The sequence below is a fragment of the Perca flavescens genome, chromosome 5 (assembly GCF_004354835.1).
Source record: "Perca flavescens isolate YP-PL-M2 chromosome 5, PFLA_1.0, whole genome shotgun sequence".
Classification (NCBI taxonomy): domain Eukaryota; kingdom Metazoa; phylum Chordata; class Actinopteri; order Perciformes; family Percidae; genus Perca; species Perca flavescens.
In genome coordinates, this window is record NC_041335.1 from 2320901 (window position 1) to 2337804 (window position 16904).

Here is a 16904-nt window from a genome sequence, read left to right on the forward strand (position 1 = left end):
TTTTCTGAGAGGAGTGTGCGGAGGTGATGTGCTCAGCAGGGACTTGTGGCGAAACACAAGTTGACTTTTATTATGAAGTGGTCACAGGAGATTAGCGTTGACTGCTCTCATTCATCAAAAATGAGTTTACACAACAAGACAACCATCATAGTCTAAATATAATAATAATGAAGCGAAAACATTTTCAAAATTTCTCTTTTTCACATAAAAGGTCTCTAACGTTGTTTTGCGCCATTGCTTTGGCAAATATCTGTCAAACAAACTAAAATCGAAACCATGATATGGCTTTCCCTTATCAAATCGCAAAAGACTCCGATTTAATACAACAATATCTGTCAAACAAACAGGGCTATAATTAGTATAAATAAGATGTAAAATCAATATAAATGTGATTTTTGGAGGTTAAAAAAGTAACTAAGTAACTCTACATTTTAAATTAGCTACCTTTACTATTTTACTTGTACTTGAGTAAACAACAAAGTAACAGTACTTTTACTTAAGGAGAAAATTTTTTTACTCTTTTCACTTCTGCTTATTTAAATCTAAAATAATAATAAATAGTAAAAAGAAATAAAGTAGGCTACACAAGTAAATGTTGCATTACAAGTTTGCAGCTGTCATTGTGTTCATGCAAATATCAATCTACACATTTGTGAATATTTTTTCTGCAACTTCAAATTCAGATCACGTGTGTAATATATAAGTGCAAATTTAACATACAAGTTCAGATTTTTTTAGGCACTATTTACTATTACTTCCGGGTCACGTGGCCAGCCTGTCTTTCTTTTAATGTATAAATTCAAACGGAGAAATAAAAAAAGGAATTTCAAAAAACCAAAATCGGACTGTTATTTGAATTTGGTTTAGTCGTTTTTCGTTTTTGGATTCAGAAACCAAAAACGGAGAACGGCTCTTTTTTTACCATTTCTTTGTTTTTGGTTTGAAACGACAAACGAAAAACAGCTGGTTTCTCCTTATTTTGTTTTGTGGTTCAAACGAAAAAACAAACTATCAAAACGTACACGGACCCCCCTCTCTCACCCCCTCCACCACTCTTTTCTGTTACTTCCATCAGGCAGACTGTACAAAGGTCCACTGGCCCGGAAAAGCATTTACAAAAAATTATTTCACCCCCTCTGCAATAACCACTCTGAACAATAAAAAAAACCCGCTGTTTTGTATGTTTTCATATGTGTGTTTGTTTGAAATGTGTGTTTTAATGAGCCTTGTCGACAATTTCTGTCACTGCTTGGGACAGACAATAAAGCTTTAAAAAAAAAAGAAAAGAAACATAACCGCGCTCTTTCTGTGACCTTAGCTAAAGTGTTTTAGCTGCCAAACCTTAACCATAATTTATGTGCTATAATTATGTTCTTTGCACAGATATTGTAGAAAAGTGAGGACTCGAAAAACGTGGCATCAGACATTTTAAAAAACAACAACCATGCACTGGCCCAATAGTCGAATACTGGCGTTCTTGTCTATCAAAGGGTTGTTAGCTCACCCAGCAGGACAAAATCTGCCAGTTAAACCATCATACCTTAAGAGAGCAGAGATGGCTTCCACACTCGATGAATGTGGTCTTAATACATACAGTCATGTGAAAAAATTAGGACACCCGTGCTAAAGTTGACTAAAAAGAGGAATAGAAAAATCATCTTTTGGAAATTGATCTTAGTGCCTTAATTAAAAAAATGAGGAAAGATCCAATCTTTAAGGACACCAATTTTGTTTGTGAATGAATAATGTATCATAAATAAATAAATGTTCTTCCTTAAAATACAGGGGGCATAAGTCAGTCCACCCCTATGTTAAATTCCCATAGAGGCAGGCAGATTTTTATTTTTAAAGGCCAGTTATTTCATGGATCCAGGATACTATGCATCCTGATAAAGTTCCCTTGGCCTTTGGAATTAAAGTTTAAATTAAAGTTTTTCCTCATTTTTTAAATTAAGGCATTAAGATCAATTTGCAAAAGATGATTTTTGTATTCCTCTTTTTAGTCAACTTTAGCATGGGTGTCCTAATTTTTTCACATGACTGTACACTGACTGTGCACAAATTATATTGTGAGACCAACAGAATTCATTTCCCTCACAACAGTGTAAGGATTTGTGTCTTACAGCAGCCTTGTGCTCTAGTGTGAAATCTAGGTTTATTGATTTCTGCAGGGCTATATTCTTTACAAAAGATACGGTGTGTACTTGAGAATTCTTATTTATTTGTATTACTTGCTTCAGATCCTTCACCTCTCAATCCCATGTCTACACCGCACAGTACACTCTTCGAACCATCTCAAACGAAAATAACCCTTTAAAGCGAGTAGCACCTTGTCCCCAGCGACATCAAATAAATCCTTATCGTGGTGGCAGAGGCAGAGAAAAACAATTCTGCCGCTTAAACATCATAAAAGCATGACAGGCTCCCTCCCTTTAGCTTTCAGCCCAGCCGGGGCTAAGCGTTTCAAAGAGACTGGTGTTTGAATGACTGCGATGTGGGAGCTCAGCGTCTGTAGCTATGGATTAAGCTCACAGCAAATAGTAGCATGGAAGAAACAGAGGTAATCTCTTCCCTGTCCTCCACGGCTCTCTCACCATACCTGTTCCCACTTTTTTAATCTCCTTACTGAATTAGTTCTTGCAAAGCTGCTCAAACAGAGAAGGGTTTATTCACAGCGGGTACAGAGGTTAAAGTAACACGAAAGTGATACCGTCTCAGGTTCCCGAAAAGGTCCATTTGTTCCAAGATTGATGTGCTACTCACCTGGTTATTGTTCTCCAAAGCAACATACAGGTCGAACACACTTGCTGCCATCCTCAGATGTGCTGCTTGGATGAAAAGTACACGAGGGCATTCTTCGTTATGGGCCTTGAACCGCAGCCAGTTGCGAGCAGCGTCTAAGTGTACAAATTTGGGTATTTGCGTTTAGATTACACAGTGTAAACCTGAGTCAGCAGTGTATCATAAAAAACTTCATCATACTCACTCACTCGCTCAGAACAGCCTCTGGTTTAATCACCTACAGTGCTCTGGGATAATTTACCCTGCAGCACACCCTGTATTTGCATAAAAGTAGTTTCGTTTAGCATGTTGATGCATTGCCTTGCAGTTTCACAGAAGATTCTCGCCATAAAAGAAAATTCCCACACCTGAACCACTGCACTAACTGCCTACATATTTCAGTCTGGCTCTTCGCTGCTTTGCTTTCACTGCTTTCCTGCGCTGTGAAGATCAAATAATGAGCCAGAGGATTCTTTTATGTGATATTTCACACTGGCTGAATGTTGTAAATTTCTTTCCAGCTCACACACCTTGGCATGAGATATTTACCAGTAAGCCTCTGATATTAAATGTTCATCATCAGTGCTTCTCCCCACACATCCCCATCTGACTCTTACTAATGAGAACCGCAAACTGTCCAGATGTAGTTCCTCTGCGTCTTTTCTTATTAGATAGCCAACAGGATGAGCTGCTGACTCAGTAGGCTACACAGGTTGTGAATTTGCCTCATCTTTGTTGCATGTCAGACCTTTTCATCTTTCCTGTCATTTATAATTGTATTTTTTGCTACATGCTTTAATCCATCCTAATGCATTGCCTGAGGCTCTGCTACGGTATGTTCTACCCATTAAGTTACACACAGCTTGACAGTTTAATGTATATCCTCAGGTGAAATTTAGACTGTCTTCGTGGGAATTAAACCACAAATAAAAGATGGCAGGTTCACGCTTCCTTTACACAAAGGTGGAGCAGGAGAGCAAGTTTCCAGTTCAGCAAAGTGTTATGCATATACTGAAATATATAGATATGGTGATAGGTGTAAACCGAGCCCTGGGTATCCTGCTCTGCCTTTGAGAAAATGAAAGCTCAGATGGACCGATCTGGAATCTTCTCCTTATGAGGTCATAAGGAGCAAGGTTACCTCCCCTTTCTCTGCTTTGCCCACCCAGATAATTTGGCCCTCCCATGAGAGAGAGAGAGAGGCATCATGGCTTGCAAACAAGCAAAGTGGTAGTTGGTCAAATTTTTGATAAATTGCATTTTTTTTCTGCCACAATGCTTTAAAACAAATACATAGTCACACACTGTGGTAGGCTATGCAGTGTGGATTTCAACTAGTGTGGTGGTCCACACACTTTTGCATATTAAGCCAATATATATAACGCCACGCAACGTCAATGCCTGCCACATATTGATTTGTTATACATATCATAAAGGCTTGAATAGGCAGTTCATTTAAGTGTAGGTGGAGTTATTAGTAGGGGCAGTGAAACCTATAATGAAAATAATTGTTACACAATATAGCGATTATATAATGTCATTGCCCTAATTTCTGCTGAAAGCAGATACATGAAGCTGTGCTGTACTTTGCAGAGTACTCCCTGGAACTCCCAAAAGGACCCCTGGAAGTCCCCGCGCTGCGGATTGGGAAACACACCAAACCCTGCTCCAGGGTTTGAAAAAAACAACAGCTGCGGGCACACAGGGCAGGGTAAGTATTATGATCAATATTTCAAATATTTGCTGTACATTGTGAAATGTTGACAATAATCTGACAATGAAATGGAACTTTCCACTTTTTGTTTTTGAGCTGTGCGCTGAGGGTTGGGGGATGATGTCTAACATCAGAATGGAGAAGTTGTCAAAACCGTGTGTGTGTGTGTGTGTGTGTGTGTGTGTGTGTGTGTGTGTGTGTGTGCATGTATTACCAGTGACAGCGCAGTCAGTGGTCTACGCATGATGTGGCATGATCAGCTCTAGCAGACAGACTAAAATAGTGCCTTGTGTGACAAAGTGTGCCCAATAGTGAGAGAGAATGATTTTTTTTTTCCTTTTCTTTTTTTTTTTACACCAGCTTCCTTCCTATGGTAAATTGTAGGCCAGAGGTGGCGGAAATACGTCAGTTATGTGGGTTCTCTGAAGCTTGACTGTGTCTCTTAATTTCGGATGAGGGGAATGAGAGAGAGAGAGGGGGGGGGGGGGGAGATTTTAATCACTCCTGTCGCTTTAAGGACACTTATCAAAGCCTTCTTATGCGAATAGAAAATACCACGAGCCACTGAGCAACTGAGCAGCCAAGGGACGGACCGGAGTGGATTGATAGGAAACTCAACATGATCTAAACTGGAATAGACCGCCTCATCGCCTCATGGAGTTTGGCTACACACACTGGATGGTTGTTTTATTCGGACGGTTCGGGATCATTTAGGAAATATTGCGCATAAGTAGCTCTCAGACTTGGGATCCTTCCCCCCCCCTGCTGAAGCACAGAGAGGAGAGGGAATTATGGTTTAAAACTCAAACGCGTACGGGATTATTCACTCATCCAAGCAGCCACAACCGATACGTAGCCTACTTGTTCGCCAGGCGTTGTTTTTTGGTTCCGGACGGATAGTACCCAGAGCTCTGTGTGTGACAGCCCTGGATCATGGATCGGGCTGGTGGAAAACAACAACGGGCAGCGACATGATTTCTCTGCGCTGTCTGCGGTATATGCAGCGAGGTTATAGGCTTTAACATCGCTTGGTTATTATATTCCGATGCAACCAAAAGTTCCAAAGCGGCTGTAATGCGTGGATTTGAACTATTTCGCCGTTTTGCACCTGCTTTGGCGGATACGGCGTCGACATAGTGCAGATTCGTGACAAAATAGCGTGTGGATCCGCGCCGTCTCTCGCCTGAGTGGGATACTTGAACATTTGCTTATCGTAATGGAGATTGGGGATGTTTACACTCAAGGTCATTGAGTGCTATAAGGCTGTAATTGCGTTGTTAATTACACACACGCGCGCGCGCGGCGCTATATCTTCACGTTATAGCGCAGCCTACAATTGACAGTACAGTGCGTGTGTGTGTGTGTGTGTGTGTGTGTGTGTGTGTGTGTGTGTGTGTGTGTGTGTGTGTGTGTGTGTGTGACTTGTTATTCCACGGTGCAGCGAGCGTTTAGGCGAGATCCCCTACTGTGGAGTTCTGTTGCTTTTTTTTGACACTGCGAAGCTTTCTCTAACAACATGGATGGCAAACTGAAGCAGGGTCGGAGATGCCGGTCCAAGCGGGAGAGGGTGCGGAGGTTGCGGGAGGCAGGAAGCAGAGACGCCCGCAGCCCCGAGCCCAACTCCTCCTGCTCCGACAGGGAGGGGGGACACAGTCCGGGGATGGACGCCGCCTCCCTGCCCGGTAAAAAGGCGTCGCGCCCCGCAGCCGCCGCCAGAGCTCCGCGTCCCCCCCGGCAGAAGAGACGGGAGTCCAGCTCGCAGGAGGAGGATATCATTGATGGATTTGCTATCGCCAGTTTCATCAGCCTGGACCGTCTGGAGGTAAGGAGGAACCGGATCACTACCTGTGTGTGTGTGTGTGTGTGTGTGTGTGTGTGTTGATATTCTTCATCAGAAGAGTGGTTCTCAAAGTGGGGGTCCTTCAGGCCCCCCACTCACTCACCAGCAGGACTAGTCTAATTGTCTCTCATTTCGTTGAGATGATGCCAATCAGAGACGGGATAAGGATGACTCTTCTAATCATCTGATAGTGTAGATCAGAGATTAACTCCCCCCCTCTCAAGGTGTCCCCGATCAATCCTTGGTTTGATTCCCATCACACATGGATGTTGACAGCTGTAGAGTTCAATACACAGCACTGGTGTTCTCTTATTGGGCTGCCTGGTCCATGGAGCTGAATGTGTGTCTGTTTGGAGTCCTTGACATAAAAGTGTTTGACAATCACAGCAGCACACAAACTCTGTTTGCAGAATATCACAAGTTGAAGGCTTGGTGAATGAGATGTTAATCATTGGCAGCATATGGTTTGTTGAAGAAACTAAACTGCTGTGTGTGTGTGTGTGTGTGTGTGTGTGTGTGTGTGTGTGTGTGTGTGTGTCTGTAATGGCTCTGGCTTGGATTGTTTTATTCATTGTGAGTGCACTCTTGACATTTTGCTCTTTGATAAACTGCCATTCATGTGTTCCAGGCTGATACAGCATGCGCTGATAACTGTGTTTCTGTCATTACGCTGCGGTATGTCTACTGTCAGGAAGAAAGGAGGTTCTCCTGTGACATCCTCTTATCTCTTTTATCTCGTGATGTTCCAAATGACAAATAAAACATTGCTCCCTGTGGGACATCAGGCTGACTGACAAGGCAGGCAGGCCTGTGTGTGTGTTTCCCCATGGCTCATTCTGGTAATGGCAGCACTACTGTAGTTGAAATATAAATCACTTGCTTTAATAAACATAGCTAACATATTACACGCCCACTGAGGTCTGTATATTTTCAGATGATGACCTCATTTAAAAGCCCGTGGATCTTACCACAGGCCGCCTCATTTCGATGACAACCTCCCATGTAGGCTTAGCAACGGTATTAATCAGTCATGATTGACTCTTTCCTCCTACATAGTGCTTACTCAGTATAATGGTTGAATGCAGATTTGTAGCAAAATTGCATGACGGCGACCTCGAGCTCACCCAGTAAGAGCGTGCGCCCCGTGTAGGCCGAGTCCTTTCGCGGCGGCCCGGGTTCGAGTCCGACCTGCAGCCCTTTGCTGCGTGTCATCCCTTCTCTCTCTCCCACCTTTCCTGTCTATCCACTGTCACTATCAAATGAAGGGAAAAGCCCCAAAACAAACTTCCAAAAAATAACCGCATGACATATAAACCAGTTGTCGACATGCATATACTGTACAGCGTGGAAGATTCACACACACACACACACACACACACACACACTTCACCACCTCCCCTCTGTTAACAAGTTTGACCTGCCCGGGTCATCGGTAGTTATATTGCTATTCCATGTAGCTCGGCCCCTCGCGGTGCTTAGAGTGGGTGTGAAAGCAGATAGGGGAGGGGTGTTAGTGTGCATGGACCCTAACCACAAAGAGCTATTGTTGTCCTGTAATTATTATAACACAAACACCACACGCGGCAGGGGAAACTATGTAGCTACAGTACGATATAGATTAAACATCTTACACCTCATAAACTCCCATAATGATACAGTTGGAGATTCCAGAGCATCATAAAGTAGGATAAACTCTCCATTTGGTACCAGAGCGAGGCTACAGCAGTGCCTCCCTAAGATGAACTTACTTGTTATCAAATGTGCATGAGATATGAATGAAAATGTGTGTTGGTGCCAATTCCTATTGATTTGTATGAGCGCGGCGCACTGTGATGTTGTATTTGTGGGTATTTCTGCCCTTTGTGCCGCGTGGCTGCCACTTCTGACAGCTGCTGACCGTGAAAGACTTTGAGGATGTCATGGCAGCAAAGCGCTTCTTACTGGCATCTTCTGCCAGCATGCTGGCGTCTCCGCTGCTGTCGAGCCCGTGCCCTGCCATTTTGACCTCTAGGAATATCCTCACGTGTGGGTTTCATACAGATAGAATTCATTCTCGGCTGCCGCCATCCTGTTTGTTGGTTGTGTTTAAAAAAAAAAAAAAAAGGTTTTCTCTTTGGGTGCTTTATCATAATAAAACCGCTGACACTTTGTGTTTGAGAGGGAAATTAAGTAAGATGATAATTCAATTTTTCTTTGTCACATTCCCGAGCAGTAATAGTTTTCTTACTCAAGTGCTAAATCCATGTTGAACAGAGAAAACAGTGTGGTCTGCATAGGAGCTTATGTTTCAAGGCTAAGCAAATGAGGCATGATACGGTTCTATGTGAAATAATACTCTCATGCCAGCTACTTGTTGGTAATTGGTCTGATTTGCATGCAAATGGACTGCGCTTATTAAATGATGTTGGTGGATTTGGTGCAATTACATGAGGAGATGTGCACAGGTTTTTTGTGTGTTTTGTCCCTTGGTTTCCCTGCATAGGGAGAAAGAAATGAGCATGTTGACTATATACATATCTCATACACCATTTACTGTGAGTCACGGCGGTGATCACATTTGTCTTCAGTAATCAGTTGCATCACTGCGAATGAAATGCAGAGTTTGAAATGTGTATCCTCTGGAAATGTCTCATAATCGGTCATGAGTCACACTTTCACCTCCTCACTGTACGCTTCAGTGGAGCTTATGACCTACACTACCTGTGCTAATTGCTCATCAATTATGAGCAGGACACAGCGGCGTTTGGCCAGGGAACAGCTCTGACCTATTGCGTCATGCTCGGATAAGCTCGCTCCCCCTCGGCGGAGGGAGTGTGTGGTCCCCCTGACCTCTTCCGAGTGACTGATGGCCAGCACGGTTGTGTTTATGTCAGGCCTTTCAGTCAGGCTACCGTCCCATTAGCATTCTGCCAACATCCATATCCCATCCTCTCTGGGTTCAATGAGCCCACACGGCAAACATACCAATATTTATTCTACTGTATGTTGTTTCTTTTAATCTCTATCTAAGCCCTTTGCTGTTCTCTAATGCACTCGAGGATGAACATGTTTCATAAAATCCCTGTCACCTTTGGGTGGCTTCCTGTCACCATCATTCAATAGTCCTATTTTAGTCTGTAACTTGTGCACAGATGCTACTGTCTGTTCATAACAGCCAGAGGTTATGGGTTCCTCCCAGAGCACTTTGACTATAAGCAAAATCGGTAGGTTGTTGTTTTTGATATTCTAGCTCTGCGCTGATAGGAACAAGCTCCCTTGATGAAGGCTTAGACTGTACGGGGGTCTCGCCCGCTCCCGTGAACCTGTTTCATTACAGCCGAAAGCAATTTGCAGCCGTGGCCGCATTTGATTATGGCGTGTTTATTTGCTTTGAATCCCCCCCATTTCTCATAGGAAAGCCGCTTACTTACCTGTGCAAATAGACTGTACAAAAACAGCCGTCCTGCTTTGTCACGGGCACCTTATTGTGATTAGAGAAATGTTAGGGATGATTCAGTGATGATTCAAAGAATATAAGCACATTCTGTTGGGCTATACAAGGAGAAAGGGGGGGGGGGGAACCTTGTATGTCCAGTTTGGGCGTTTTTTGTAATTCTTTCTTGGATTGAGATTCCACATCACCAGTTACTACCCCTCTCTCACTTTTCAAGAGATCCCACTTTACATTTTTTTTTAAGAATACATGTTAGAAAGAATAATTAATACTCACGTTTTTCTCAAATGCTGGAAAGCCACCCCCGCCTGGAAATGGAAGGTTTTTTTACCTGACAGCAGCGCTTTAAAACAATTACCCGCCGCGGCTTAAACCCTCCAGAAGTCTCCCTCTGGGTATCGAACAAGTGAGCAGATAATAAAAATGACACAATTATCCCTCTGTCACACTTTTAATAAGATGTTTGATTTGCTCCATTTGCTCTGTGAGTGACGTCGTAGTGGCAAATCCCCTCTCTTTAATCCACAATCCTTCTGTTCATCTGCTTTGACATGAATTTACAGATTTGTTTGGGCTTTTCGTTCCGCAGCGTGAGTTTCTAAATTCACTCTAATGGGGATTTAGGTTTATTTGATTTAGTGATATTACATCGGTGTCAAGGGCAGGAAGCCGAAAGGCCAGGCGATGAGACAAAAAAATGGCTTTCATAAATAGAAGCTCTTGATGGGATCTAGAGACTGTCTCTTTATTTATTCATCGAAGTTTTGCTGTATTTTTCTTTATGGCCCTGTTTGACACACTAATCATCATCTGCTGTTACTCACTGAAGCAGTTTTACGTAAGCAATATGGGAAATTAAGTCCTCTTGCCCTAGGGGAGCTTGACAGTTGTTGTTAGGGAAGCTGCGAGTTGCTGCTTCACTCTCTCCGCCCATATTTTCCCAGCTAGTGCGTGGATCTAAGCCAGCAAATTCCAGTTACAAGTATGTGTCTTTCTATTTCATCAAGTGCTCGGATGAAGGCCTCAAAGAATTCCATTTTTGTTTCAGGCTTTCCCCCAAAATAACCATGCTTGCACCTCTACAGCTCTAGTCCCACAGCGTTCATTACTGGGCGTCTCACTGCTAGCGCTCGGATAACACCATGTGTTCCTTATTAGCAGTCATTAGTACAGCTAACACTCAGGAGCGATCCTCCGCCAAGTGACGACACTTCATGTCAGAACATTACTCGCCAAAGACAATTAAGAAGCACCCTGGTAGCACCTATGCAGAGCTTTCTTGTGGCCTTCTGAGCATCAGCCGAATGGGATGCTTTTCTTGAGATTAATGGGTTGAAAAAGATCTTAGGTGGTTTGTAAATCCCATCTTCCCCCATCTTTTCCTTGTGGTCAGCTCTGTGCGTTCGCTCTGCCTGATTGGCAGTTGGGTAACACAGTGCAAACTGATAGTGACACTCGAAGCCACAGCAGTCGTGGCTATAGTAAGATGTCTTTCTTCTGTGGTGAGGCAGCAGATTTGTTGCGGGAATCTTGCTTCGTGTTTTCTCTTTTCCCCCGACAGCGATAGCGCTGTGCATCATATGCCGGCACTGACAAACAACTCCAGCTTTAATTAACAAGGCAACCCCCCGAGGCTCCCCTGCTCATTGGCTGACGCATCCCACGGAGAGAGCTTTCTTAATGCCAGTGGGACGTCTCCCGGCCCCGGCTTTCTCTAACTGCCACACACTGTAGGCGACAGCACAGCTGACAAATGCATGGTTACATTCACAAGCATTCTCGCTCTCACACACACACACACACACACACACACACACACACACACACAAACACAGGATTGGACCTCCACTGTACATCTGTCCAAGCCATCAACCAGTGACCTAAATATATCCACCCAAGGAAGGTTCTAGTGGAAGTGTGTTCATGTGGATCTGAAAGCATGGCGATCACTTTGTCAGCCTCCTCTGTTACTACAAAACTACACTTGTATTCAGATGTGGAGGATTTATGTGACACAAAATAAAAGACAAGTGGAGAAAATGCTTCAGTTCACAGATTCCCAAGTCAAACAAAGGAGACCAGCTCAGACAACAGATGTAACACATGTATATGTAGGATCTTTAGGGCTTCGACAGACAAATTATTATCATTACTGATTAATCCCAGTTGATGTCTTTAAATGGCTTGTTTTGTCAGACCAACAGTCCAAAACCCAAAAGGATTCAGTTTACTGTTATAGAAGATGAACAAAAACAAGCAAATGCTCATATTTGGGATTCTGGAACCAAATAATCTTTGCCTAAAAAATTACAAACTGTTAACTGATAACTGATTTTGAACTGACTAATTGATTAAACAAGTAATGATTTCAGCTTTTAAGGATGTTAATGTATCAGTGGCGTATATCCTAAGATGTAAAGGCACTAGGGGTCGTTTGACATTTCCAGTTGCTAGTGGCGATACGATAACCTGACGCACCAGACGGTTTGTTACACGGAGCCGTCTGAGGAGCCAGCAATGGGGAACTGATTGTAAAACTCAAGCAACTTTCCAAAAAATACCTGGCAGGCGATTGGATGAACCGTCTGTCTCATTTCCGCCATTGTTGTTTGAACGAACAGTCACGGCCGTCACACAAACACCGTAACCGCACCCGAGCTGCCAGTAGCTCCCGACCGGACGCTGATTGGTTCGGTCCGCTGCTGTTTCACACACAAACGCCACAAATTACTTGAAGCCCGACAGGAAGGATCTTTGGTGGGACATGTGATCCCGCGATTCTCCTGTGACCTTGTGATATAGCGAGAATCCAGCTGCCGGGCAAGGAAAGCGATACGATACCCAGTTTAATTAATTATCCCAAAACCATACTTTTGGATACCTTGCTTTGAGGAATATCTAAACATTTAGCAGTACAAGACCTTTGCGTTCAGGAAAGACACCACAAGTGGACCTGGTCTATTACATCAATTTATCAGAAATAAAGGCTTATAAATAACAGGGGCTTTGACACTTGTGGCAGTGGGGTGGAGGAGGGGCACAGCAGCATAGACATTTCAACGACAGCAGACAGACAAAGTTGGTTTAAAGGTACCCTGTGGTGATTTACCACTAGTAGGACTATGGAGCAATGTTTTTACGAGTGGGTCCTTGTTTGGATCAGACATTAAACTGAATCAAATTAAACATGCACGAAGGCGATGCAATACAAATTCCTGTAACCAGTTCCACGCTATTCTGCCGATCGACTATTGGTCGTGGTAACAAAGCGTAGCAATGCACCCGTGAATGCATCGATAAAGACCGCAAGCTAGCAGATACCGATGCAACCATGTAGGATTTTAAATATTCTAAAATGCAATGCTTGCTTTGCAAATGTTTATGAGGAAGGACATGTGTCTAACATGCTTGTAAGACTTCAGGGATACACATTTACATTACGCATTGTTTACAAGAAAACTCCACAGTACCTCCTAAATATTTCTTCAGCCAAGATGATCTCGGTGAAATGACTGCATAGTACCTCAGAGATCAGGCTGAAGAGTGACGAGACACTAGACCTAAAGTCTTCTTCCTGCATGAACTGCTCTAAAGTCGGTGAAATTGTGATCTAAATCAGATGCTGCGTGATCAAACAATTTGTTAAGAAGAGTACGCATCTGAGCATGCATCTGATGCCGGCTTTTGGTACTTGATAGTTTTCCCAGTGAGTGGTAGGACACATTTAAGTTGGTAACAAAAAAATATTGGAGTGCCATACCCAGGCAGAAAAGAGATGTATCTGTATTTCCTTATTTTTTGAGGCTTTCAGCCAGCAGCACTGGTGTACTTTTTGGAAGGCAGTGATATAAATGCATGCTGGCCCTCGAGGGTCCTTTGTGAAGCCCTGTCAGTTGTCTATTTTGAGGTATCACTCCACAGTCTGAATGTACCAGCACTATAAAAATCTCAGAATAAGAGCCTCTTTGTTTTCAGGTACCATGGCGCGTGAGGAATTGCGGAAATGTGCAGACATGTACAACATAGCTGACACATATTAAGTGGCACATAAAACACGTTGGTAGCTCGTTGTAGACATATATATATATATATATATATATATATATATATATATATATATATATATATATATCCATTTCCTGCTTGTTGTTCCGAGCCGTCTTCCATCTTCCTGTCTCAGTGTTTTCATTGCGGTGAATGACAGGATGTAATTACGCTGTGATTAAGATGCTGTCTCGGAGCCTGCGATGGATTAGAAGGTTTCCCGGTAATTATCCACTGCTGATTTGTCCCCCCCCCCACCATTTTTGCTTTTTCATAACCCCTCTCTGGTTCCTCAACTGCTTGATTAATGCATGTTACTAAACAATGTTAACAAAAGATATTTCACTTGAGCAATTTGAGAAAAAGAAATGATTTGGAGATAACTTCATAGTAATCACATTTGTCATTCAGCTGAGGTATTTTCCAACCCTGTGATTTTGGTTAATCTGTAATAGTGCACTTGGCCACAGAAGCTCTATATAAATGACTAACAGACGAGGACCGTGAAGGATTTACAATAAAAATAATGAAACCTAAATAGAGAGGGCACTCTTTAAGTGGCTCATTAAGTAATGGCTGTTTTTCCTTTTCAGCCGTGTCCTTCACTGACAGACAGCAAAAGAGAGAGCTCTGAAAGTCTGGCTTGCTTCAACCCTCACATCACTTTAATCCCTTTTCAACATTTTGTTTGCAGGAGAGTGTAGGTCATTTTTTCCAGCTATGCCGACTCATTCAGCGCCAAGATCTGTTGATTGGTCTTCCTGAGTTGTGTGTGTTTGGGGGGGGGGAGTAATAATACGTCTTTTAACAATGCTGACCTGCAAACCAAGGTGAATACTTTACAATAAAGTGCTTTGCTCAGCCATGCTACTGATATTATGTCAAGAAAACTTGAACTGTGCCACTAGCAATCACTAAAGGTTTAAGCCAGCACAAAATGTGACAATAAAAAACATTAAATTCCCCAACTCTTTACAACCTCCCTGCACCCAAGTGTACCCATAAAATCAAGGTTATCAGTGCTGTTGGCAGGCTTCCCTTTTTTTTTTTTTTTTTTGATTTTATCAGCTGTGTGAACATTTATTTTGAGTTAGCCAAACTACAAAATGAGCTGCTGGCTGATACCTAGTGAACATCACAAGCCAGTGTCTACGCTCAGCCAAAAGGACGTGAAATGCCATTATGTATCATTTTTAAAAAGTTAGCTAAGGTTGCATGTTCTGCTGTTCTCAAAGACCGACAGAGTAAGGGCTCCTGCACACTGGCTGCGTGGCGTGAGCGTGTCCGCTGCGTGGCGTGTCCGTTTTTATTTGGGCTCCCATGGTAACAGGTTAGAGCTTACACACTGCCTGCGTGACACGCACGTCTCAGGCGTGCATGCTAGAAATAGGACCAACGCCTATTTTTAGGAAAAGATGTTTATATGTCATTTTGACACAAATACATATTCATAAATGACATTTTGATGTTTGAAAGTCTCTAGGTTTTGACACAAATGCAGATATAAATGTCATTTAAAAAAATAATAATAAATATTTTTTTGATTTTCAAATATTGCACCTGTCAATACAGAACAAAATATTCTGTAGGCTATTTTGCCGTCAATACTGTCGACATTGTCTTTGCTGTAATCAGATCAGTATATATTTATGTTTAATATGAAGTATACTACTGATTGAGTGCATTTTATCAATGGGAAACATCCATGTGTACAGACAAGGCTAGCAGCAGCAGCGCTACAGTACTCAAAAACAGTTCTGTCAACTAAGTGTTTAATTGGCTAATCATGTCGTTTTTCATCATTGTAGGCCTGTATATTGTTGGGTGGTTTAATTTATAATAAAACATCATATTATATAAACTACATGTGTTTTGTGTGCAGAAATCTGAATGTGTAAAATAACTAGTAACTAAAGCTGTAACAGATGAATGTAGTGGAGTAAAAAGTACAATATTTCTCTCTGAAATGTAGCGGAGTAGAAGTAGAAAGTGGCATGAAAAGAAAAGACTCAAGTTAAAGTACAAGTACATTTGGACTCAAGTACAGTCCTCCAAAGCATTGTTTATGCTTGAATGAAGCAGTGACTCCCTAGGAAACACTAATGGGCCCATTTGATCCCCTTCCAACAATCCTGGCTCAAACACTGGACATACAGTATCTGCTGTTTTACATTCAGGGTCTTTGTATATTGTTATGCAAGGTAGAATAAAATGCATACCTTTCAGAACTGAATAACATCTGAAAATAGCCAATTAGGAGACCACTTTTAAAACATCTAAGAGTAGGAAGCAATATTTAACCGTATTTAAGATTCTGCAACATGGCAATCCTGCGCAAATCTCCAGTCCCCCAAACACTGCAGATTATAAATCAGCCTGCAGTCCATGTTTTTAAGGAGGGCCTCGTTTTTTAAAGGCATGACTCAAGCGGTCGTGAAATTGAGCGTAGTCTTGCTGCATGTTTTCCTAAAGATCGCTTTTGGTGTGAAAGCAATTAGCGTGAACAGTTGTTGACATGCTCTTCTGCTACCAACACTCTCTACCAACAGCAGCTCTGAGGGGAATAGTCTTTATAGGCCAAGTGATGCTGACAATAATTGCTCAGCACTCAGCTCCCCGTCTGAAATAAGATACAGTGATATGTTAGTCTGCAATTTATTACAGCTCATTGTTTGTTGGTATGTTTATTGTATTCACAGCATTTAGCTGTTTCTGTGTCTGTGTGGGTGCAGGCAAAGCCAAAAAATTTCATTTTTTTTTTTTTTTTTTTTTTTTTTGATAGCTTTGGCAGCCATGTAACAAGCCGTGGCCAAGATAATAGAGCTTAGATAAGAGGGCGGTTATGCAATGTGGAAATTCTCTCTTTCACATCGCCACTTCTGTTCCATTCACTGTCTGGGTGACATTTGCCTGACAACTCTGCGCTGAGCTGCCACACTCAGTTTTCTTGTCGAAATGAAGCACCTTGTCGGCCAGCCACACTTTGCTCCTGGTATCTGAGTGGCTTTGTTTGGCAGGTTGGAGTATAGGATTTGTCTTTGCTGACATACTGGACGTATAAGGAATTTGTTTTCAACTGTATCAGGCTGATT

General features: G+C 42.4%; 1 protein-coding gene across 1 annotated transcript in view; it reads left to right on the plus strand.

Moving 5' to 3' along the window:
• The first annotated feature begins 5293 nt into the window (after nucleotides 1-5293).
• Nucleotides 5294-16904, plus strand: part of LOC114555326 (fibrosin-1-like protein) — a 291116-nt gene continuing 279505 nt past the window's right edge. Inside the window, exon 1 of the mRNA XM_028577641.1 lies at nucleotides 5294-6317. Within this exon, the coding sequence (XP_028433442.1) occupies nucleotides 6012-6317 (306 nt within the window). The 5' untranslated portion in view covers nucleotides 5294-6011. The remainder of the gene's footprint in view (nucleotides 6318-16904) is intronic.